General features: G+C 42.3%; 1 protein-coding gene across 7 annotated transcripts in view; it reads right to left on the reverse strand.

The window, feature by feature from the left end:
- Nucleotides 1-25,617, reverse strand: part of NRG1 (neuregulin 1) — a 452,970-nt gene that overhangs the window by 108,758 nt on the left and 318,595 nt on the right. For 3 of the 7 annotated variants that reach the window (XM_064642117.1, XM_064642119.1, XM_064642115.1), the window contains 2 exons: nucleotides 25,275-25,325; nucleotides 22,371-22,421 (listed from right to left, as the gene is read on the reverse strand). The exons of 2 other annotated variants lie outside the window; for them this stretch is intronic. In XM_064642117.1, coding sequence (XP_064498187.1) covers nucleotides 22,371-22,421; nucleotides 25,275-25,325 — 102 coding nt within the window. The remainder of the gene's footprint in view (nucleotides 1-22,370; nucleotides 22,422-25,274; nucleotides 25,326-25,617) is intronic. 2 more of the 7 variants (XM_064642120.1, XM_064642121.1) reach the window with 2 other exon arrangements.

The raw sequence follows: 25,617 nt of genomic DNA on the forward strand, positions 1-25,617 counted from the left end.
GATAAAAGAGATTCCCCGTGACAGAACAGTGGCAATACTGTTACTTTGCACAGGCTCATCTGTGCAGGATTTTGTACTGGTCAGCTTTCGTAGTCACAGTGCTGCTATTGCTGAGGGAGTCATTGGACATTGATAATTTGAGTAAAGGTCCTGAAAACCCTAAATCAAGGGATTATCCCTCCCTCAATGATGCCTGGTTAATAAAATACTTAAATGTACATGGAGTTAAACAAGTGGTGAAATTCCTTCCTGATTAGAGATGGACTACATCATATATCTAAGTGCCTTTTTGAATCATAGCCTAATTCAGGAGCTGAGAAGGCATTTTGGAGCATAGTGCTGTGGTTTCATGATAAACAGTTTGGGCAGCAACATCCTTTTCCCTGTCTCTCCTCTCTTTGTGCTCCCTCTCTTCTGTGACCTGCACTAATGCAGTAACATTGTTCATGCGACCAGGCTCTCAACTGGATCAGAAAACTGATGTTTGATTTTAAAATAATTAACTTTATTTTATTTTTTTTTTAACAGATAAGCTTACAAATTAGTTCCCAGCCTGGTCCCATAAATATATATAAGCTGGAAGAAAGAGAACAGGACTATTCTCCAGAGGCCTGAAGTTCCTTGACCTTGTTTTCTCACCAAAGACTGCACAGTAAGACCGTGACTCAAAGCCCTTCCTGAATCTGGGCTTAACTTAGGCAGAGGCTCCTAGTAGATCCCAATAAGACACCCACTACTCCGAAAAATCTTGACTCTACTGACTGCACCTGTCAGGTTTTTTGTATAGACAGAATTGTTTTTGTACCTGCATGCATTCCCAACTGCTACTGTTTAAAACCTAAGGCATCATACTTTACTTCACTTTAAAGCATCATTTTCTATATTTTAGCAATACATGCAGTTTTTCTTAGAGTGACTCTTTAGTATATACATAGTCAATAGTTTTTCTATTAGAAAACCAAAAAGAAAGAAGTCAAAGACGTGGAGCCAGCCTACTGCATAGAAGTATCTCTGTATCATTAAATAAACGGGTATTAATGATAGGACATCGACATATTCATGGCTTAGACTTTTTTGAAGTATATCTTACAGTACAATTATACATTCAGAACCTGCAAACACCAGAATTTTTCTTGCAGAAAATGCTATGATTTCACCTCAAGAGCTGGTTTGCGTAGCAGCTTTCTACAAATACTTCTAAATAATGATGTTAATCCACCTTATCCTAAATCAGGATATTCATTCAATTACTCTGGTTGGTTTGGCTCTGATCATGTCTGTATGCAGCCTGATTATGCTCAAGTTAGCAGACTTGAGATGTTCACTGATTAAAACAGATAGGTAACATGATATTTTTAAGTGCAAAAATTCCACAATAACAAAAGCAACAGCTCTCATTGTGCCTCAGAATCGTTGTACCATCGAGGACATTTAATATTTAATGTTTAATATTCTTTCTTAGTGCATTCAGAAAGCCATAGAAGGTATGAATCACTCCTTTGGCATTGGCTGGGAAACTTTGTCAATTTCCAGCAAATAATTAAGAAGAATTCAAATAAGTATGACAAAGGAGATTTTATGTCTAGTAATGAGGTTTCAGTAGTCTAATCAAATATGCTTTTATTACACAGACGTGTTTTGAATGCAAACCCTAGCCTGCCACATCTTTCTCACCCCTGCAACCAGGCTCTTTTTTGGGCTATATGCGGTCTGACACAAAAGCAAAACTCTCACCTTCTGGAAATCGGGTAAAATGGGTCCATTACCACTTGTTTGCATTTAACACAGGGGCATACAACAGCACAGGGCAATAGGGGCCATTGCTACTTGATGATGTAAACCCTGTAATGCAGCTTTGGAAACATCCCCTTCTGCAAGACGTTGAAAAGCCTTGAAATGGAGCATCGGAGGCGGTGACAGAGCTGATACATATGTATCAGAATGAGTTTATAATTATAATTTCATTTGAAGGACTCATTATTCCTGCAGCATTTCCTGCATTCAAACTGTCTGCTGGGGTGCATTATGCCTGCCTGTGTTTCACCACAGAAGCTGTGGAGTGGCAGCAGGGCTAGAAAAAGGGGATAGAGAGGACAGCCTGTCTTTTTCCTTCTTCTTGATGGTGTCCAGAGGAGTAAATGCATTTACTCTGAAAGACTATTTGAAAAGGTGGGCCAGACAGGCAGGGCTGAGGTCACCCTGTATTCCGTGTTCCCAGCCAAGCTCATTCAAATTATCATCCGGGGAAAAAGTCAAATAAAATAGAGCTGCCCCCCTGTACATGACTGTAGCTATGCTATGCCTGTGGTGGAAATTGTGGCTGTGAAGGTGGGGAAGGGAAACAAGCACCCACAGGGTGCAAGAAAAAGATAAAGGCACTTTGTGATTTGGCTTGTACACACACAGAGGAGATGAATAATGCCCCTAAATCTCTTTCTGATCAGGGCCACAGTGTGAAGCCAGACCCTATAAAATTTTACCATTCCTTCAGATATTTGCTTGGCAAAGATGGGATCAAGTATCTTGCCAGTGTGGGCAGGATTTCAGCCTGCTCAGCCACAGCAACAGTGAAGATCTAAGACCTGCTTTCACCTGAGGGATGCCTTGCTCTTGCTCAAACCCTGCATATTGCTCAACTGCCACTTAATTCCAATTAAATTAAAAGCTGCCAAAGGGCAATAAAACCTCTCAGTGTTTCTAATTTCACACTAAACACTGTGTCCTTCCTTCAGGGTTTTCAGCAAAGGAACGATGTTTTAACAACTTTGCAAATGCTAGAGGAGAAAACAAGGATGTGACCAAAATAGGTTCCACTCTACAGGCACGAGGTCCACAGGGCAAAGCCCAAGCTCCTGGGGATGGACCAGGCTGGCACACACATTCATTGGCATGATGATTCTACTTATTCCAGAAACCTTCAGCTCAGGTAAGGGAGGAAAAGGAAGGGTGTCTTGAATTTTGAACTCCTTTTTCTCTGAAGAGTGGAGATTGTACTCCTGCCTCACTGATCAATTTGCAATGATTCTCTGGGGGCCTTGTTAATAACACTTGAAAAATACATGATATTCTGTATATTGCATTCCTTTTCCTTCCTTAGGCATCAGTTCATGGTTTCCCCAGGAAAGCAGCCCTGCTCAGCTGCATGGAACTCGCTCTTTGAGACTACCTTGCAGGACAAAATATGACTAAAATTTAACCAAGTGAACTGAAAAAAATTTTAACATTTTGGCCTGTGTTGCTGAGTATGTGCTAGTAACACTACACAGTGCAGGTGTGAGCAGACAACACATTTCCTTTGCTAAAGTAACCCACTTAAGAAGAGCTAGTATTATCCCAACAGTGACTATTAGGGTTAGACACGGGCTAATTAAAAACCCGTGCAGCTGGGGTCTAGTCAGCATTAATAATTAGTTGTATCTGTTTCCACCACCTTCCACCCCCCACCTCCATCTTGTTTCCTCCTCTTACAAAAAAAAAAAAAATAATCTCTGTGCATGTATGTAATTACAGGAAACATAATGCATTATTAATGTATTAATGTGGTTGCAGCAGACAGAAAGTTCAGGTTTACTGCTTACCAGTGTAGAGGTAAGTTGTAGCTACTGGCAACAGTCAGCTCACTGGTGCATTAGGTAATGAGAGAGTTTCCAGGAGTGCCAACTGAAGTGGTTAAATAATACCAACTATTTGGAAAAGGTGCAGAAGGTGGAAGGAATGATGGCTCTGAATCTATCACTGAGGCAGACAACTATGGACAACCTGTAAGAATTATTCCAGGAACAATTAACTTGCGACAACAAGGTTGTGCATTTTCTTTGATCCACGAATGTGATTATGTTCAAAAGCAATTACACAAGTTGGAAGTCTCCAGAGGATGGGCAGAGAGGAAACAGATACAGATACAGTACCATGAGACAAAGCATCCCAAGTAAAGATCTTTACCAAGCCCTTTTCCTATCAAAACAGCAGTGTTCACAGTGAGCTGGAAAAAGGGCATGCATGTCCTGCAATTTCAAGGAATATCAGACAGGTCAGGCCAGAAGTACTCATTTCCTGGCACACTGAACGATGATCTATGATTACAGACGTATCTGTCAAGCTGGTATATGTATATTAATGCTTAAGAAATGCCTTTCAGATTTCATTTTCTAGTTACTCTGGACAATATATTATGCTGCACAGAAATATGGATACAGAGCCAGAACTGAAATGAAGGCTTAGAACAGCAGAAAAATAGAGTGTACTTTGAATAAGTAATAAAGTTACAGATTAGATACATGGATTAATGTCACAGAAATTAATTCAGACCTGCTCCCCCAGCAGGATGCCTCTGTGCAGTCTCAACCTGAGTCACAATTTCTTTTTTCCCCTCCTCAAGGTGGTCCTTTTTTTTTTTTTGTACAGAATTTGTTACACTCAATAAAGTGTCCGAATGTAAAAATTGTAAAAAGCAGCACGGAGCTGTCCTAAAGCTGAAGAGTCAGAAGCTTCTCCCACAGACTGCTGATGTACCTCACAGATTTCAGGGGTACACCAAAGAACCTCTACAAGTAGGCTCCCTTCCTAGTAGGTCAGAGGGGAGGACCCTGGTCTGCACCCGAAACCAAAGTGACAGCATAAAACTTGGCACACGCAAGGCTAAATCTCTGTTATCCCAGATCACTTGCATGTTACTGAACAAGTGCTGCAAGAGGGTTGTCATGACACCTACCATTTGGGTTGTGGCCCCTCACTTCACCCTGCTGTCCATCAGAGCCTCCCTGGTAGCTTCCTGCCAACAAGGCGCTACTGTTTATTCTTCCCACAAGCTGGGCACAAGGGAGATTAGGGTAAAAACCACTGCATTCCTGCCTTTGTGGACGACTTTCTATGGTTTGAGTGGCAACAGTTAACTATAACCTTTTCAGCTACCCACTGCCATTGACTGTTTCCATACTGAGGACAGGCTTTTTAATACGGCTGTGGGGAACTGTACTCAGATGACACGGAGAAATCCTCTGGTAATTATTTGCACTAATCCTATTAGGAAAGAAAGGCTTTCAATTGCTAAAGCAACAAAAAAACCCTTTCAGAGAAGGAGCCCACCACTTCAAATTAAATCAACGCCCCCTTCCAGTCCAGGATAACCTGATTATTATTGTACATAAGAAAAGTTGTGCTAACTGAAATGAAAAAATGTTTAACATTTTAAGAAGTTTTTTTTTAATTTATTTTTAGAATGCATTTGAAATGCCTACGAATTCAAAAGACACCACTCTACTTCCCTGCATGTATTTTATTTGTGCTTTACTAGTCCACAGCTCTACTTGTATATTTTTCAAATAGGAGACTTTTACAGCATGACATAGTTTTATGAGGATTTTGTCTATGCTCCAAATTTATGCTACAAGAGAGGACAATTTATGTTCCTGAAATTTGCTGTTATTTTAATGCCGTGGTAGCATGACAGTGGTAGAGTTAACTCTTTCATGTGCTCATCAGAAATTCAGCTAGAGTGTTTAAAATGACAGTGACTTGATTTATTGAGCAATAAGAGGAATTATTCCTCTATGGCTACCAGCCAAACAAGCAATCTTTTAATAAGGCATGTGCAGTCACGGCATTTCCTTTATGAGGGAGGAAAAAGAAATAGAAGCCAGCTAAAAAAAAAAATAAAATAAAGGTACCAAGGCACTTAAAATGGGCCTAATTTGGTATACAGGCATACCCTCCCATGTGGCTTTGAGCACCTCAGCTCCCTTCTCACACCTGCATCTGTGCATGTCTGAAGGTGCTCTTCCATTTGTTGTCCTAGAGGGAGCTGGATGAACCAGGATGGCTCCTCACATCCTTTTACCATGACAGACTTCATCCAAGGCGTTAATAGCAGCTTTTGGGTTTATTTTAAAATAACCTAATGTGGCTACCCCTTTTCTACCCATTGGGAGTCTTCTTTCTCTCCTGAGAGAGAAATACTGTCACACTTTCAATACTGTCATGGCAAGACTGTTTCAGGAAGAACTTCCAAGTTCCTCTTGCTGAAGGAAGTCTCCAGCTTTGCAGAAAATGCTGATATGTTTTTCACACCAGAGAGATGAATGTCACTGATTTTTTTTTGAAGCCTTTGTGGACAGAGGAGAGACATGGTGAATACTATCTCTTCATAGAATAATTGATGGTGGTTTCATGCCTTTTTTTTTTTTTTTGGTGCCTCCTTATAACTCTGAGAAGGTACTGAGGATCTAGGAGATGGACATAGCCGGAGAAAACTTCTCATGCTCCATCTTAGTCATCTACATAATGCTGGCTGGCTGTCTTACCATCAGCACACGATCGTGGAACAACCTTTAGTAACTGCTTGGACTAATCTTGGTGGGAAATAAGTTTAGTTTTGAGGCATCTAAAGTCTTTCTGGGCATTCACTGAGGTGTCTGCACATGTGTTTCAGAATTCATGGTTTGTTCCCTCAGGAGCCAAGCGCTGGTCTGAGATTCCCAGCCTGTAATGCACACTCATACTAGTCCTAAGGCATGTGCTTAAGGTTGCTCAGGAACTCTTTCCTCTTATCAGTGTCTTGCTAACCTCCAATTGCTAGACTATTTGTCTTTTTTGAGCACAAGAATGTGTCCTTGTAATACATTTTTGCATTTGCAGATGTAAAACATCCCCCAGGTAAAGGGTTTAGAAAAATCTAAGCAGGATTGTGTATGTATTAAAGACTCTTTGAAAGAGAAAGGAAGTGTTTGATGCCTTAGTAGCAGCACCAAGTTGTGTTCATCCTGAGCAGGAGTGTAAAAACACAGGAGAATGAGGCAGATGCTTTGTGGGACCTCTCTCCATTTATTTAGCAAGGAGCTGCAAGACTTCTTAACAGCCTCTCACATAATGAAAACATAGCAAATATTTTCGTAAGTGGAGGGAAATATTTTCCTAAGTGGTGAGAGAATGTGAGAATATCTATTAAAAACTACGATCACCTCAGAAATACATTACTGCTGCCAGTAATTAATGCATGAGTTATAAAAGTCAAGCAACTAACTTGGATCCTGTCTTCTTTTGTACAGCTTTCTTTCTAGCTGAGATCAAACACATTGTTCAGTGAATCGATCCCTTTCCCCTTCCCCACAAGCATTCCTATTTAAACATATACATTTTCTCGTAGTAACATTATGCATCATGTCTGAAATTGACATGATCATGGAAATTCCCAAAGGAACCTGGAGCAGGGCTCATGTTGCTCTTGCTGCACAGGAAATGCAATGGTTCTTACTCATCCTTCCTCTGTAATGAAGAGTCAGATTCATTGCCTCGCTGTGCTGAGGAGGAAATTGCTGCATAATCTCCTTTCATGGCTAGACAATCCCCTCTTTCCAAAGCAGGCTAAGCATGCAAATTCTCCAGACATATTTGATGAATTTCTAATCACAGTGGGTGAAACGACAGGGCAAGGGTGACTGCCAGTGACAGAAGCCTTGTGCTGGCTCCCTGATGAAGACATTGTTTTCCTTGTACGTTCACCCACGTATTAATTGTGGGTGATACATATTAATTGTATCTGCTCTGGGACAAATAAACCATGATCTGGTCAAACTGTGGCCAATTGGCCAGTTTTAATATCAGTTAGAAGTCTTGAAAAGACTGACACTCAGATCCTTCTCAGCACTTCACATGGATTGCAAAATGAGACCCCCAAGATCTCCCAGTTTATGATCTTACATCACCAGCACTGTGAAGGGAGTGCCTTCAGCCAGTCAGGATGTTCCTCTCCATCTCCTGAGCAAAGACAAGGACCTCTGTGGACTGCAAAGAGCAGGCCAAGTTATGCTTTTACAGCCTGTCAGGTGATTTTATAGCCCTCAACGACTACATTTTCCTGTATGGGGAACAGAAACATTTCCATTTTCCATGTAGAAACAAAAGAAAAAAATATTTGTCACCGAGAATTTGCTTAATCCCCATTCAGGTCAAGTTCTTAAAGAAATTTTGAGAAAAGGATTGATAGTTGCATGGAAAATAGGAACATGCATCCCTTTCCTGCACTAACAAAACCAAATGCTTCTTATGTTAGGGTTAGTAAGCCTCATGCTTTAGCACATATGCCAATAATTAATCACAAAAGGGCAAGGATGACATTTACTAGGTATTACAACAAGTACACAGTTTTCCATGAGGAAAACTGCACCTTCCTCTCCCTTTTTGGCCTTGCCCACAGTTAGTGGGCACTAATGAGTAACACACTGACATGCAAACTGGAGACATGTATTTGATAGGTGGACCACAACATGGATAGGGGGTTGGCTGGATGGTCACACTCAAAGAGTTGCAGGCGATGGCTCGATGTCCAAGTGGAGACCAATGACAAGTGGTGTCCCTCAGGGGTCGGTGCTGGAACAGGTGTGGTTTAACATCTTTGCTGGTGACAGGGACAGTGGGATCAAGGGCACCTCCAGCAAGTTTGTTGGTGACCCCAAGCTGTGTGATGGAGTTGACACAGCGGAGGGAAGGGATGCCATCCACAGGGACCTGGACAGGCTGGAGAGGTGGGTCTGTGTGAACCTCACGAAGTCCAACAAGGCCAAGTGCAAGGTCCTGCACCTGGGCTGGGGCAACCCAAAGCACAAATACAGGCTGGGAGGAGAATAGATTGAGACTAACCCTGAGGAGAAGGAGTTGGGGGTACTCATGGACAAAAAGCTCAGTATGAGCTGGCAACATGCACTTGCAGACCAGAAAGCCAACTGCATGCTGCACTGCATCAGAAGAGACGTGACCAGCAGGTCCAGGGAGGTGATTCTCCCCCTCTGCTCTGCTCTGCTTTCATGGGACCCCACCTGAAGTACTGCATCCAGCTCTAGGGCTCCAACACAAGGAAAATATGGACCTGTTGGAGCGAGTCCAGAGAAGAGACACTAAGTTGATCACAGGACTGGAGCACCAATCCTGTGAAGACAGGCCGAGAGAGTTGGGGCTGTTCAGCCTGGAGAAGACTCCAGGGAGACCTTACAGCAGCCTTTGAGTATGTAAAGTGGGTCTACAAGAAGGCTAAAAAGGGACTCCTTACCAGGGCATGTGAAAGGACAAGGGGGAATGGTCTTAAGATGAAAAAGGAAGGGTTTAGATTAGATATCAGGAAGAAATTCTTTACTATGAGAGTGGTGAGGCACTGCCACAGCTTGTCCAGAGAAGCTGTAGATGGCCCATCTCTGGAAGTTCTCAGGGGTTCTGAGCAACCTGGTCTAGTGAAAAGTGTCCCTGACCATGGAAGGGGGGTTGGAACTACATGATCTTTAAGGTCCCTTCCAACCTAAAGCACTCTATGATATTATATTCTGGCAGTCTCTATTCCCACATCAGTCATGTGCTACACTATTCAAGGTGTCTGAAATGGCATGTCACTCCAATCACAATATTTATGTGGCTTGTAGTTGTTTGCAGTTGATGTAGATAAAGGAGGATGAGGAGATGGCCGCAGACCAAAAGAATACTACACTCCATTTAGTGGCTTAAGGTTTAATCACCTGTCATCCCTGACTACCCTGGGTCTATAAGGTGGGAGAAGCCCCCTTTGAAAGTCATAGGCCACTGGTGGCCTCACACTGAGGAACCTAATCCAAGGCATAACGAGATGGTGTGTTTGCTATGGAAGAGTGAGAGAGAGCTGAAGCCAACAACAAAAGAAGATTACAGAAGAGACAAGACTCCCCATAAACCTAACTAGAGAAAAATAGGAGTCAGAAAGAGTGAGCTCCCTCTCATGGTCACAGCTTAGGAGGAAAATCATTTAGCAGAGGCATCATCTTTTTGCTGTCCCATCGGCACCCATTGCTGCCTGAGACAGGACACAGGGCTTGGTGGGTACTGGGGCTGGCCAGCCTGCCTGCTGATGCATATCTCTGGCTGTGCTGCTTCCCCATCCTCTGTGAGCATGGGCTGGCAGCAGAAATTCTGCCCTGCAACAAATGCTGCTTTCCAGAACAGGTCAGCTACCCCTTCTTTCTGTGACCAGGTGGAGGAGGTACAGCAGCATGACTGCTTCACATGTGGTTGTTCGACTGGCTGACAGCTGGAACTCTTGTTCAAGATATTTCAGTTTTGACAGGTGCCACTGTGTGCAGAGGCTGTGCTCAAAATTATTTGGAATGACTATTTTATGCAGAGCTACTGAAGGCCAAGACCTGATCATGACTGGGACTGAGTAAAAAATAGTCCTCAGAGATCAGAAAAGCAGAGTTCTTTAAAAACTCACTGGACCCTTATTAGTCAGTGTTTCTTATAAATGCTGTAATGTACTTCGCCATGCTGAGAATTTCCTGTGATAACAAAAGGGGAGATGCCAAGAACATGGCAGTGTTTAAGAAGTGAGCAGTGAGATCTGATTGAGACAGAGGCTAAGCAGAAGTGCCAGCTCATACACGCATGTGTTCTTCTGCTTTCTGCTTAGACTAGCCTTTCCTGCACTCCACCACCCCTTCCATACTGGGATACAGCAGATGAACTCAAGAACAGCAATTCTAAACAAGTGATAACCAATTCTCTGCTTGCCTCCCATTTCAGTTAGCTGATGCCTATTTCTTTTTAAAAAGCTTTTCTAAGAATACTTTTTTTCCTTAAGGAATTCTCAAAATTTTCAGCAATCATGTGCCAGCTATAGCTAATATGTTTCTACTAGAGCTACCTGTGCCACATCTTGTTCTGAAAATTTTATAATAGTCAAAACACTTGACTTACTATTTTTGATTTTTTTTTTTTCCTCCATCCAGAGAAAGTTCTTCATCCAGTACTTCATACATGACACTTCTGGGTTGTTGTGAATGGCAGTCTCATATTTTACGAGATATTTACAGATAATAAAAGCTATTCCTCAGGATGGAGCATCATCCAGAGAAACAGATTCTCATCAAATTAAAAGGAAAGAATCCCTCCTCTGTACACAGCCTTCCTTACTGACCATCTGCTAATGGTGCCCATGTGTGTATGAAATTCATTTGCACATTTAAATTGAAAAGCTCCATTTGCTCAGCTTGCCTATAACTGTGCTCTCTTGCTGGGGTGAATATTAGGTCTGTGATGTATGCATATTATCCAGTGAAGATATAATTGCAAATGCAATCCACATCCAATTATCTAGAGTTTTACTGCGTCTCTTCTACACATAACTCAGGCAGTAAGTACAATAATGCATATTAGCTTTCCAGGTGTGTGTTTGGCTGGAAGGATTAGTAAGATCCTGGCATCTAACTCTTGATCTTGAAAGTGTAATTGACTCATGGTGTTGCTGCCAACATGAGAAGTCACTTACATATGTGACACAGGATGCAGACATGGATAAGACACCAAGGGTCCTGTGCGTCCAACAGAAAGGTGTAACTGGACAGGTTAAGGTAAACAGTCCCTAAGCCATGCCTCATTTCCTCTCCTCTACCTCCAGGAAGGCATTTCACCAGTGCACAGTCCAAATGTGCTGGCTGAACACACGTGGAGAGGATTTCAGACCTATGTTACCTCCCGTGAAGCTTGGGATTGATCTGCTGGTCTTAGCGATCACAGCTACATTGGCAGGACTATAGTCCACTAGAAAAGATACGGAATCTGTGTTCACAGCATTCCTTCCCTGGACCTAATCTCAACCTCCTCCCTCCAAAGTGACAAATATTTAAAGGAGCTACAAGCACCTACTCCGCAGATGCAGCTCTCCTAATCGCCAGGAGCAGCATCTGATTCAGAGCTCATGACACCAGAGAACTGAAGCTCCAGTTCCTCATCAAGACAGATTGACAGGCATTTGAATGAGTTGCATCACTGCTCAAGGCAATTCTTCATCCTTCCTGCAACATTAGTGTTTAAGATTCTTCTGGCCTCTCGCAGTCTCTGAGATAACTGTTATCCTACTGTCTGTCAAGTATTAGTTGCCACCATGTCAGCTAATGGGTTTTGTGTAGATCATTAAAATATTCAAGAACTATGCATAGCCTGCAGCTTGTTTTAAGCCAAATATTTCCCTAGTGGGAAATGGAAGGAAAGAGCCATTCCAGGGAAATAATAAAAGTCATACTAACAGTATAAAAAGTATAGAGCAAGATTAGACTCCAAACCTATTTCACTGTGTGTCCTGTGGAATCACTCCATGTTTGTATTGCTTTAAATAACATAAAATATTAAGGAATTCAAAAACAATCAAGGCTAGTTTTGGACTTTCTTAGAGTGGAAAAAAGCAGGGGAGGTGGCATTTAATCAGGCAAAAGCACCAGACATTTAAACCTACTGTTCTCTCAGAACAATAACTAAACTGCTGAACTAATGCCCCACGGCACTGGACGCCAGTGCTTGAGAACTTACAACAGACTTTTAGCTGCAACTGAAAGATCATTCTCTCTCTATAAAAACACAGACATTTCAAACAAATAAAAGCACATGTGGTTAGCTCACTTCTAATTTGAGAAGACCAGAAAAAACATTCCGCCGCTGGCAATTCATGCCACAACCGGCAGCAGTAGATCTAATGAGTAGCTTTCTACAATGTAGGTAACCCTTGCTTTCACAGCTATATATCTGTGTGCAAATTGTGTGCTACTGAAAAAAACACCCTTGTAATTCTTACAAGTAATATTACAAAGGCTTATCCTTTCCTTTTAGAAACCAACCGTTGCAGTAATACTCCTCATCAAACTTGCTGACATTTTGGAAAGCTCATCTAAACACCTGTCAGACACTTGACTGTGTTATTAAGAATCATGTTTTGGATCATTGTGAATATTACCAGAAAGATATCAGTAGTAGAGTTCAGAACTTTACAAACCTCAGAAAAATAATGACTGTATTCAATTCTGAAGCGTTATTACCACCCCATGTATAAATAGTAAACTTTTAGATAAGCTCAGCGGCACATGGCATTTGTGAAAGCTTCAGGCTGTAAAACTGTGTCCAGTCAAATCCTTCCTCACTCAGCATCAATTCTGAACATTTATAGCTCTGCAGCAAGGACCTTTTCTGCACTGAATAAACAAAACAGAAACAAATGGACAAACAAATGAGCCAAATGCTCAAGGTTCAGAAAACAGTTGTCTTCTCTGTTGGCTTGGACTGGAGTGTAGTAGGTGGTGTCTCGTCTCTCCGTTCAAAAGCAGTGGCTGTGGTTGCTAAACTCGGGAGGGCTGGGCTATAATGCCAGCTGCTCTTTGCCCCACAAGTACACTGACATTGGGAAGGCTGGGGCTGAATAGACAGCCTCTGATGTTCCAGCGTTGCTCAATAGTAAAGGGGATGGATTATGCTCTCAGTCCAAGGGCAAGTGTAGCTAGGCTACATCTACATCACATAACACTTCACTGTGGCTCTGCCCTTCATTAAAAATCATTTACACGTGTCTTCTTCCAGTTCTCAGTGTCTAAACTGAGGAAAGGCTGTGTCTTAGCCCACCCAAGTGGTGTTTTAATGGCATTCACATGGCTTTATGATTGATTCCCTCTGATATAGTTAAAGGAACCTGGGAGTGTTTGGGGATTGCAGCTTTTGTTGGGATGTTATGGGAGAATTGATTAGAGTGAAAGGAGCTGGGCTGGGAGGGGAGCTGGGCTGGGAGGGTGGCACCCTTGCTGGCTCCTGGTCAAGGTCTCAGTCCTCTTAATCCTTCATAGTGTACTTAGGTGTCTTGAAAATTAGTAGCTGGCATGACCCAAAATGACACAAGAAAACATGTTAATGATGAAATAGGCAAACACTGCTCTAGCACTCCATCTCACTCCTCAGCCTCACTCTACTTAGCACCCTAGGTTTAGCCTTTGTGATCATCCATCGTAAATTAGAAATGCTCCATGCTATTTTAGCTTGCAAACAGAACTGATGCAGTTTGGAAATTGGAAGGCTGTGGAAAAATTTTCTCCCATGAAAAAGCAGATCCCTGCAGAACAGAAAATTTGGAATTACTTTGCCAAAGGATCTCAGATAGCTGGATACTGTGAATAATATAAACTAATAAGATGTATGAGCTGTGTATATCCATAATGAAGTTGAAATGACTAGCCTGAAGAGTGGGCAGTCAGGAAAAGAAAATCTTGTGAAGAAATCTAAGAGCCTTTTTATACATATGTAGTCACTGAAAGAAAATACTGGTATCCATCAGACACGATTCGTAAATGACAATTGCTCCAGGGCAGAGCTTTCTTTTCAAAAAAACACAGAGTGGGTGTTTTGTTGTACTGCTATGCATTTCCATGCTACAGCAGATGCAACTCAAAGTTACTGACCAGCTGGCTACTGCAAAATATTTAGGAAGATGCAAACCTAGAAAGATGATCACATTGTAGAAGGTTTCTCTGTAATTTCTGTGGTGACTACAGCAATTTCTTCTCCTCTCTGTACAGGGGGAGAATGTCAAGAACAGCAGAAACCATTAAGAACCTGAGGGAACATTTTGATAATGAAAGTCACAGGAGATACAACTTTCCCATTTTGCATCCAATTAGAAGAGGTTACCAAAAGGCAATTTAGAAGAGACGTGGACATGAAGGATAGGATAATAATTTCTTCCCAAGGGTTTATCTTGGCTCCCACTGCACTATTACAATACTGCTAGAATAGGAACGTGAAAGAAGAGTATTGTTTTTAATTTACCTGATAGGAACTGCTATAGTCTAAATTGAGTCTCAGCTGTAGAGTACCACTGTGTTTGTGGAGAAGCTAATAAGGGGACACAGTGATGGCTCTTCAAAGCCATGCATCCCTGAAAAGGTCATATTTGTGTGTACAGTAGTTTGCCTATAGCTTTTGAAATATCACTTCTGTAATGCAGCTTACATTTTCTAAGAAGTAAATAGTAATTTATCAAGGGGTTATTCTGAAGGAAATGGAAGCATTCACTTTGCAAGTTATTCTAAAAATAATGTGCTTTTCTGTTCATCTTCTGTTCATTTACTGCTGTGTTACCCTCTGCTTCCATCTACCAGAAACTGATCCAATCAAACACTGAGGCACCTCCAGTTGTTAAATATGGTACGGGCTCCCTGGATTCCTCCTCAAGAATCAAAACAACCTTGGAGAACAGGAAGATAACTCAGAGGAGTATCTTCCCTTCCTCCCTTGCTCTCTAAGAAACTTTGTTCCCTCTTCCTAGACAACAGCAACTGCCTTTGTGATTGACCAGAACTGCCCAAATTGGAAGCTCAGCATGAAAATAAAGCATTGGACCCAGCCTCTTGACTGCTTTGTATTTCATTAATTTTGTGTTTCTGCTTTGTCACAGATGTCCACTGCCAGACCACGAACTTGAAACAGCCTTTTATGGACCGGGGCCCTGATGTGCCACAGGGTGTTTCAATTTACAGACAGTGCAGCCCAAGATCTCCCCTGGGAGAACGTGGACTAGAAAGCCCAGAACACTCCATCTGAGGAAGCCTGCTGTGTGTGCCTCTCTGTCAAAGGGAGCCCAGCAAGCCTTCGGGCATGATGGGGTAATTCTAATATGGTAACTCAAATTCCCTTTGGGATTACTCTCTCTGTTGGAACCTTTCCCTCCAAAGCTGAAACAACAGAAACTCCACCTCCAAAAACAAGAAAGTGAGCTGTCATCATGTCTTTCTGAGAACGGAAGGGTCTTCTGAGGAACACAAAGGAACTTGCATAGCTAATCTCTCCTGGGGTTAACACAACACAGTACCTCAGGGTAAAGTCTCTTTGGGGGTAGATATTGTGTGGACAATGGGTGGAAGATAAGGAGATGAAGAGAATATCTGGATTATAGGGGTAGATTGGGAACTGCCTATTGTATTAAAATACAAATGCTATTCTGTACCCATGCACATGTTCATAAACACTCACTCTGAGCTCCTTGGCTCCTTCATGCTTTCGTACAAGCACTGACATCCTTGATTTCAGCGTGGATAATGACATTAAATAGATGCATGTTTCTGTCAAGGTCACATATTCTATTTTGTCCACAGATCTCTGCCCAGATGGTACGACTGCCTGTTGTGTACCTTTATTCAGCAAGAACTACCTCTGTGACTCAGAAGAGGGAAGATTTTGAGAAGGCTGATCCATTACCACAAAGTGTGTTCATAATTACTACCCAGGAAGGGTACAGCCAGGAGGGAACAGGAGTCCTTGAGCACCTGTTTTTGTCACAGTGACAGTGCCAGGGCTGTCGTCACCTGGAAGACACAGTGACCAAACCACCAAGGTCGAAACACCAACACATCCCTGTACTATAAGCTTATGTCCTCCAGTATAGCAGAGGCTATGCTGGCAAATCAGAAAGATGCTAGTTTTGGTCTCAGGTGGGAGATACTACATGTCACTTCAGCACAGTATGAAGAAGAAGTCAGAGAGGCGCAAACTAATGCTCTCTTAGGAAAGAATTTGCCATGATTTGACCATCTGGAAGGATTTCAAAGAAACCAGGCCTTACTAGCAGCCCCTTGAAGACAAATTCCCATATGACTTGTGGGGTGTCGGAAACAGAGGTCCTGACACAGCCAGGGTTCCTGAGGAAAGGTAGGGTTGGCTCTGAAATCCAGTTGAGGAAGAAATTAACACTATGGCTTTTGGACAGCTACCTTGTTGTGAGAGGCTCCCCCACTCCACCAGTGAGGACACATGGAGTTTTTAAAAATACCTTTTTCCTGAAAGACGGGCAGAGTTTCTGTTAGAACTTTGGACAGAAGGAGATGATCCACAACATGTTAAAGGCAATGAGAGATGACCTTGCAAAGTTCCTTCAGAAATGTTACAAACAACAGAAACATGTCAAGTAGATTTTGTGACTTGTATTCCATCAGAGTAGACTGCCACACGTTTCATGTTCTTTTTTATGGTGTAATCCATGACCTCAGGAAAGCAAATCTTGAAATAAACAGATCCAAACCATTGCCTTCACACTTACATACATATACTTTATACTCATACATGTATGCATGTTTATACATAAACTACTATTGCCTCCTCATATACAAATGCTGAGGAAAATGTTAGCCTTACAGATTTATTCTTACATGCACAAATGTACAGATATTTGTGTAATAAGCCAACGTCCTTAAAACCCTTTCACTCTGGCAGCTGTATTTAAGCTATATAAACTGTTGCACTTATTACTTTGTGACTGATGTCAGCTTCTTCCAATTTTAGCACTGCTTATACCCATCATTGCCTTTTACTTCCCTGATCTCCTTGAAGAAAAAACAGAAAGAAGAAACCCCAGCACAAAAAAGAATCGACTCTTTTTTAGTGGTGTTGTCTCAGAATTATGATGTACAAATTTCTCAATGGAGCAGCCTAATGCAGCTGAGGTTCTCAGTGACAACCCAAGTTCTCCTTCAGAGCAAGACTGGGGGATGAAGAATGCAGCTACAGAAAACCCTAGGATATTAAGTGGTTTGAAACAGAAATTTCGTGCCACGCCAGCTTTAGATTGGGAATCATACAAAAGATTGAAAGCTCTGTCTCTTTGGAAATGTTACCTATTCACATGAATTTGCCCTATCTGTGAAATTTAACTACAGGAAACAGGATTTGCCATGCCAGATCAAATCATAAATGTACTGAAATTACCACTGCATCACCCACTGTCATTCATGCCCACTGTTGAGAATGAAACTGCAACATACTGCGACTGTGGTAGGTTTTAACAAGGAATTGATGTGTCTTCACCGCTGCTCTTTCAGTAGCATTTCACTGACTAGTAGCTTTAAACTTATTTTACAGTAAACAAGAACTAATTATCTGACCCTGCCATTACTCACGCAGTGTGTCCTTAGAACAAAGCAAAATGTTCTCTCTGGAGATAATTATTCAGAAAAACAAACCCACTGAAATAGTAAAGCAAAACACATGAGCTGGCATAGGGTTTCCTTTGACCCACTGTCCCACCAAGGCAATCAGGTATATGGCTTTCCTGAGAAAGCAGCCTTTCAATCCATGCAAGGGATGAGTTAAATGCTGACAGTTGAAGGTGTCAGACTAATTTATTACAAGACCAGGAGCTGGGAGTCCTGCTGTGCTAGCATAAGTGGAACCTGAGTAATTGCCTTCACCATCTGAATTCCCTAAGCTTTGTCAACTGGTTACACTATTCTCCTCTTACCGTCCTGCCCCAGGTGACTCTACCCAGTTACTATCTCATAAAAAATTGTGCTCTTTCACCCCAAAATAGCTGCAATTCAGAAATTGCTGAGCTGTCACCAATGCATTTAGATTTTAATACAAAACAATGATTCAGGTTTGTATGATTCTGAAAATTTAAAGAGGTCTTCTGTTAGTTATAACATAAATAAATACAGGGGAAGAGGTTTGGGCTCACATTAGGAGATGAAAGAAAGCAGAATTTAGCAGAAACTTAACTTGCTTGTTAAGATTTTAGGACACAGATTATTTACTGGCCAGGTTGCTTGCTTCATATATGCAAAAAATGTTCCCATTAAAAATATTCTGGGAACCAATGACCCTCACATCATGTCATATAGAAGGTTTTATTGCTTGGCATGGAACACTTTTATCAAAGCAGTTCAGTACTGGACAGGCAAAAAGTCTTTCTGTGCTTCCTTTCTGTGTGCTGTACCTGGTCTCCATTTAATATGCAGGTTGGAATCTGTTATTGAGTGATGAGAAGATGAAATGTTAGGAAAGTGCCTTGCTGTGCCAGGCTTGGAGCTTGTAAGTTAATAACTCCGGAAAGAAGAGATGATCAGTTCAAACTGGCACATTTTTTATCCAACTAATCCTTCTTTTTAAAATTTCTGTGCAGGTTTTAGAGGCCAGCATGAGAGTCTGTAGGTAAATTAATCTGAAGTAATCTGAAGTTGGACAGATGACCAACACTGGATCTTTCTCTCCAGCCAAAAGGTCAACAAACTTGCTCTGTACTCCTCTGAAAAGAGAAGCCACAGCCAAGGTGAGATCAGCCTTCTACCTGTTCTTTATCCATATTCTTGCCTCCAGCTGGCCATCATATCAACCTGCTAGATGATGGACAGGAGGGTGCACACTGCAGAGAATATGCTCCGAGCACATCCAGTGCCACGGCTGCTGGCTCACCATCTTGCACAAGCAAACAAATGTGAACTGAGAATCCTGGTATAAGACAATCAGATCTGAAACATGAATACATGCAGAGCCCTGGCTGTTTGCTGGAGGAACTGCCTCCACAGACATTTTAGGGAGCAGCCCTTAGTGTGCAGCACAAACCAGCATGACGGTAATGTTGCAAGGTGCAACCAGGCAACTTCCATCTGTGATGAAGAGTTTGACACACACTCCCACAGGCTCTGTCTCTGTGCAACCTCTTCATTTTCTACTGTGAACAGTGCCCAGCTTTTGACCCAGCTTAGCCCTCAGAGCACAGGTTTCCAAACTGTTGTTGTCCATAGAACCAGTAAACCAAGTCGTGGAATCACTCTTGGTCTCTACATCCGTACTGTGCTCCTGGTGATTCCCACACAACAGGAATTGTAGTTATTGCAGGCAGCCCGTATCCCACCATTTCCCTTCTCCCCTCTTGCACAATACAAATCTTCCTGTACAATGCCTTCACCAGAAGGCTGTGTGCAGTGCTGATGATTTTAACCTAGGAAAGCTGATTGCCTCTTAATTTCTTTCCACGTATCTTGTAACTTACAAACAAGAATGCAAGTTTTGGGACCAACTTTCTAAAGAAAAGGAAAACCACCATATGTATGCTATTGGGGTGAGAAGCCAAGATTCCTTTAACAAGTCCCAGGAGAGCAAAAAAGACCACCACAATTTCATTTTCTAGCCTTGAATATATAGTTGACTGAACCCATAAAACCAAGGCATTAGGGTGAAGTTTCAGATTTACTTTTTCCACTGCAACTCCTCAGCAGAAGAAAGTCACAGGGTCATAAGGTACCTGTTTCAGATCACTGCAGTCCTAGGAAACAAGGGGTGGAAAAACCTCTTCCATCCCCAAATATTTCTGATGAGCTTAAGAATGGCCTCTGCAGTCCTTTGTAGTGAGAGCACACAGGGCTACAACTGCTGTTGTTTCGTTCACTTCATTCAGCAGGAAAAAGGGTATCACAGAGAGCTTCATCATGAAGGAAAATGAAAGTTGTAACTTACGGCATGTAGCAATAAGACAAGGAGGAATGGCTTTACACTGAGAGAGACTAGGTTTAGACTAATATTGAGAAGAAATTCTTTACTGTGAGGGTGGTGAGGCACTGCCACAGGTTGCCCAAGTAAGTTGTGAATGCCCCATCCCTGAGAGTTGTTCAAGGAAAAGTTGGATGGAGCTTTGAACAACCTGGTGTAGTGTGAAGTGTCCCTGCTCATGGCAAAGGGGTTGGAACCAGGTGATCCTTAAGGTCCCTTCTGACTCAAACCATTCTATGATTCTATGGTTACACAGAAGAAAATAAATATATGTGAAAAAATCCTAGGACTGGAGTAGAAGAGAAAGTGGGAAGTATTTCTACCTGCAAGGGGTAGCAGTAGCAATCAGTGCCACTAAGTCTCACACTATGAAACAGGACACAAAAGCATGAATTTTCTTCCTCCTCCCTTGGATTACTGACCCTTCAACCAGTCCTTTATGTGAAACTCAGAATGCGTCATAGGCTTTCCTTTCTCCTTTATTTAAGAATGGAGGTCCACGCTCTCGAAATGATCTGGATTTTGAGGAGTGCAGGTATATGTGCACATAAAAGGGTAGGGACCTTCAGTTTTGTAAGACACTCCACAGCTGATGTCTCAGAGATGGGATTTTTTAAAAACTTCCAGATCTCTGAATATCTGTCTGTCACTGGAACTCCTAAGAAAGCAAAGCATGACACATGTCTGTTCTCTCGTGAAAGCCCTGGGGAAGAGAGCCTACTGAATCACTCTGCTGTTCCCAGGTCTTTCCCAGTGTCTGGCCAACAGTGACAGTGCTGGCATGTTCTCTAAACATCTGCTATTGTCTGAAAAGTGGAAGGAAACAGTTTATTTTATCTCCCGTGGCTGTTACAAGATTGACAGTGACAAGTGTGAAATGGACATGTCCCACTGAAATTCAGAAAAGAAAAGCCCTAAGGAACTTTAGAGTAAGTACAGGGACTCAATTCCCTCATTACTCTGTGGAGAGACATTCACATCTGTTAGCAATAAACATTGGCTCCCTCCTGCTTTTCCTAACCAGAATAGGCAGCAATATCCAATTTTGCCCTCTCTCTTACATTACTTATTTTAGTGACTTGATAAGTACTAATCCCGCTACACATCAATGCTAATGAGAACAGAATGGAGAGAAATTACTGTTTTAAATTGCTCCAGGAATTATTCCTTCCTACCCTGCTGTTAAGCATCAAAGGGAAAAGGAGGCCAAAACTAGCTCTTCTCACCTTGCTGGCAGAAAGTTTTTTGAATAAGCTATCAAATTTCTGTAATTTAACACACACTTAAAACTAATCAGCCTAATAGCTGTGAAGAAAATCCACAAAAATCCAGAGATATGGCTTTGACCGTTCCTCCTGGTGCTGTTACAGTAGGTATTAATTGTGAGTTAAAGGCATTAATGTACAGTTTGCTATAAAGTCCACACCATATTTTATACCATCACTGAAACTGTAAGGATATTTTGGACCATTGGTCTATCTCACTGGCCATCCTATTCCTAGCAGCCAGCAATACTTAATGTGTTAGGGAAAGGTTAATACCCTACCTCCCACAACCCTGCTACCTCACACTGTGTGAAGTGACCTTCCTGACTGCTCAAAACCAGGCTGGGTATATGGTATATTTGCCTCTACTAAAGATCTGGATGGCTCTTCTTGATGGTTCTCAAGGGTGAAAATGTATAGGATGATGGCTATAATGCATGATTCCTTGGGAAGAATCACTACAGAGGAAGAAAAGAGACGCTTTCCTCACTGGTGCCCCTGAAACTCCCAGTGTGCTCCTGAGATAAGCAGAGACACAACCTCTCTTTCCCAGGCAGGGGAACCATTTCTGTTTCTCTGTCTCAGCTGAGGGAAGACACACACAAAGATGTCTTCACCTTCCTTATCTTCTTCCTATAGGTATTGGGGCACAGGACAAAGAGCCCAAGGTACTGTGACATGCATGGAGGCAAGGGAAACTGTTTGAAGACATATATTGTCAGGGAAGGGAATTCCAGGTAGGAAACACTTGTGAAGTTTCCTCCTCCTTTGCCCTACCCAAATGTACATTTTGGCCTTTCTGAAGGAAGGTGTTTAGATCTCAGTACACAAAGGAGAATATGTCTCTGAGAGTTTTAATAATATAAAAAAATAACAGTTGCCCCTGTAGTGCAGAAATCCCACCCAGTCACTCCTGATCTCTCAACACAGGTTTAGATAGAAGCACATTTTTTTTGCTGAGCTAGTAAATGAGAACTGTATTTAAGGTTTTGCCAGCAATAATTTAAACAACTTGTATATACTTACAGGAGGAAGTGTTTGTTCCTTCTGTTGAAGACAGTATCCTAGGTATGGGTTCTGCAACACACAGAAGTAATAATAAAGTTGTAAGAGTACAGCCATAGCTACAGTATTCTACTGGAGGAGCCCAAACATCTTCTCCCAGTAGAGCTTTCTTTTTTCTTTTTTTTTTTTTTCCCTTAGTAGTCAAAAACCCAACAAAGCAGAGAAAAAAAAAATGAGATAGCTTGAGAAAGCAAAGAACTTCAAAGTTGGTTCAGCATGTCCTAGGCACACTGTGAATAATCAATTACAGCAAAAATGCTCCATAGTCCTGGGAGGGAAGGCCAGGAGAAAACTGGCAAAGAGAGAGAAAAATTTTCAGCTGTTTGTGACAGCATCAGAGGAAAGTGGAAAGCAGTAGGTCTTGAAGCTCCACATGCTGACCCAGGAAGCACTAACTTGTTATCTTCTTCTCACATAACTTCAAATGAACATTCAGGCATTCAGATCTATCACAACTATGGTTAAGGACCTCTGTGGCTTGAAAGAGAGGAGGATCCATGAGTGTCACCACCTCTGCAGAGAGCTGTAGATGGAAGGGAGAGCGGCACACATTCCAGACCAAAATGGGAGACAGCACCAGCCCCAAAGGGGTTACAAAGAAAGGAAAAAGGAGTATTCTCAAGATGGTAAATAATCTTGTAGGACAGTTGAAGGAAACAGACCTCAACACAAATCACACAAAGGAAGCACTCAGAAAAGTTTACAGAAGAAGCAAGTAGCCTGAAGCTAGGTCTGAACCTCATGAACTGTAGGAACCTGAATCATGCAGCAAATCAGAACCATGCACTTGGGTGGCTTCATGGGCTTTCACTGTCTAGCAAGTTATATGGTGCCATGCATGAATAAAGAATTTAAGATTAGGGTTGAGAAGTACTATGAACCAGAAGTAAGGGTTTGAAGAGAGAGCACTTTGCCTAAGGTGACAATGTGACATGCCAGCATGGTGAGGGAAGAAGGAAGTACAGGTGGCTAACAGCCGGCTTGTGGATCCTAGGGAGCAGGTCAGGCATACTGCATGCTCTGAAGTGAAACCTTGAATTTGTCATGCCATGCAGAGAGGAGGAATCTGTTGCCTGATCAAGTCTGGTTTTAGGCAGAGTAAAACCCGTCTTAGAAACTAAGACTGAAGCAATACTTCAAGAGACCTAGCTCCTGGCAATTTAAACACCAGCATTTCACAACAGTCTATCTTCAATTAAAGAAGAAACAAACCAATAACTTATTTTCACTTGCAAAGACTGGAAAGAAAAGGATCAGCAGTGCCCAAAACCCCAGACATTATTAGTTAGCAGGAAACTGATGTAGTAGTAAAGGAAGCTGATATGATCTGGACCCAGGGCTGGGAGAGAACAGTAGGAAAAACAGCACCTGTCTGGGTTTGGGAGTAAGCAGGTCCAGCCACATATTGAAGACCTACTCAGAGGTCCACGAGAAGACCTCAATAAGCCGCCAGTGAACATACTGCTTTTTCCTCTCCTTCAGGACAACTTGGCATGAAATCTGCCAGTGCAGCTACTCATCAGGAATGCAGCCAGCCTTTTGATCATCCCAGCTTCCTCCCCTCCAGCGGCACAACAGCAGTAAAGAGGAGAACAGTACTTAACAGCAGGCACTGGAAGGGGCATAAGCAGGGAAAGAGACCACTCAAGAACAAGAACTTTAGTTCATGGGAAAGAAGGCAGCAAAGTGCAGAGACTGCATTCTTGCTGCACAAGGCAGAAGGCAAGGCAAGCCCAGTGGAGTCAGTGACCAGCGTGTCAACTTTTTTGAACAAAAATGGTTCCAATGGTTACAAGACACTTGCTATTAGCTATGTGATCTCATACATATCCAGTGAAGCACCAGTGACAGGCCCCACTGAGAACATGAAAGAATATGGGCACATCCAATGTCTCTTCTGTCAGGTAGCAGTGCCAAAATTTCAGAAGTAGGTCGCCACACACGCAGATGCATCAAAGGAAAGGCTGCAGGCATGCTAAATGCAAAATCTGGCAATCACACTGTTTTCCTTGATCTAGCCTACAAACACTGTCATTTCACACTCAAACCTATCTCTGCCAGACATAGCTTTCCCAAAAAAGCTAGCAGGACCCCAGCCTCTTTGCCAAGGAGGGTATATGCGCATCTTGTAAATCCTTGGGCTGCTCGACTTGCACTTGTCTATCTGCAGCTTCCTCAGCCAAACTCAGTGGTAGAGACAACTGCTTGTACTGTGGCCATATATAAAGTAACTCTACCAGTTAAAATAATGAAAGTGGTTTCTCACTGGGGTCAGTTCCAAGATTAACTCTGGAGATACGCAATCCATAACTGCAGGCAGGATGCTGAAAGCAGATTCCACCAGCCTGAAAGGAAACCACTTGGAGAAGGCTCCTAGTGTGTCGAGGCAGCTCCAAAAGTTGTTAAACATTCACAGACCCTGCAGAGCTGTCAGAAATTGTATGAAGAGCCCTGAGGAACAGAGCACTCTAGGCAACAGACTTTCTTGAGGACACATCCATAACTCTGTACAGTCTGCAAATTCACATGTGGCTGCTAGGATTTGCAGGAGCAGCAAGTGCTTTTTTGAAATACAATTCCTAACAACACAAATACTTTTTGACTGGGCATTCTGCAGCCTGACAACTGTAGGCCAAGTTATCTTCCTCAAAACAGCCCCAGGATATTAAAAAGTGTGATTTACCCTTCTTCATTCATATCTCAGTCCCTGAAGCAGCTCGAATATGCAAGGCGATACACAGGCACTGAGCTGCTGGATGTAGATGAATTGTTCTCTGCTATGAAGGAGCTGTTTCGGAGCTGCAGAAGCAGTTTCAAGAAGAAATGAAGAGAAAGAGACAGAAAGACTTCGTTAATTCAACTTACGTGAAGAAGTTTTTGTCCCTTCTGTTGATACTGGTATCTTGCTGGTGCTCTCTGGAAAAGACAAGAGGCAACAAGAAGTTATAATGTGGTGTCAGATGATCCTCTAACAGCATTCAGCTCCAAGAATGGACAAGGTAAAGAAGAAAAAGTTGTTTGAAGAGGCAAGTTTAAATCCTGCTTCAGTGGGCAGAGGCTTCAATCAGACACCAACTTGCAAGTTTTCTTTTGAGGAAAAAAACAAAAAATGGTAGTGCCTACTAGTAGAACTGAAGAAAAAAATGCCTGTTTCTTCTGAAAGAAGCCAGTTGTTCAATCTCTCCTTTTCCTCTGGGAATAACTGATC

The sequence above is a fragment of the Pseudopipra pipra genome, chromosome Z, assembly GCF_036250125.1.
Source record: "Pseudopipra pipra isolate bDixPip1 chromosome Z, bDixPip1.hap1, whole genome shotgun sequence".
Classification (NCBI taxonomy): domain Eukaryota; kingdom Metazoa; phylum Chordata; class Aves; order Passeriformes; family Pipridae; genus Pseudopipra; species Pseudopipra pipra.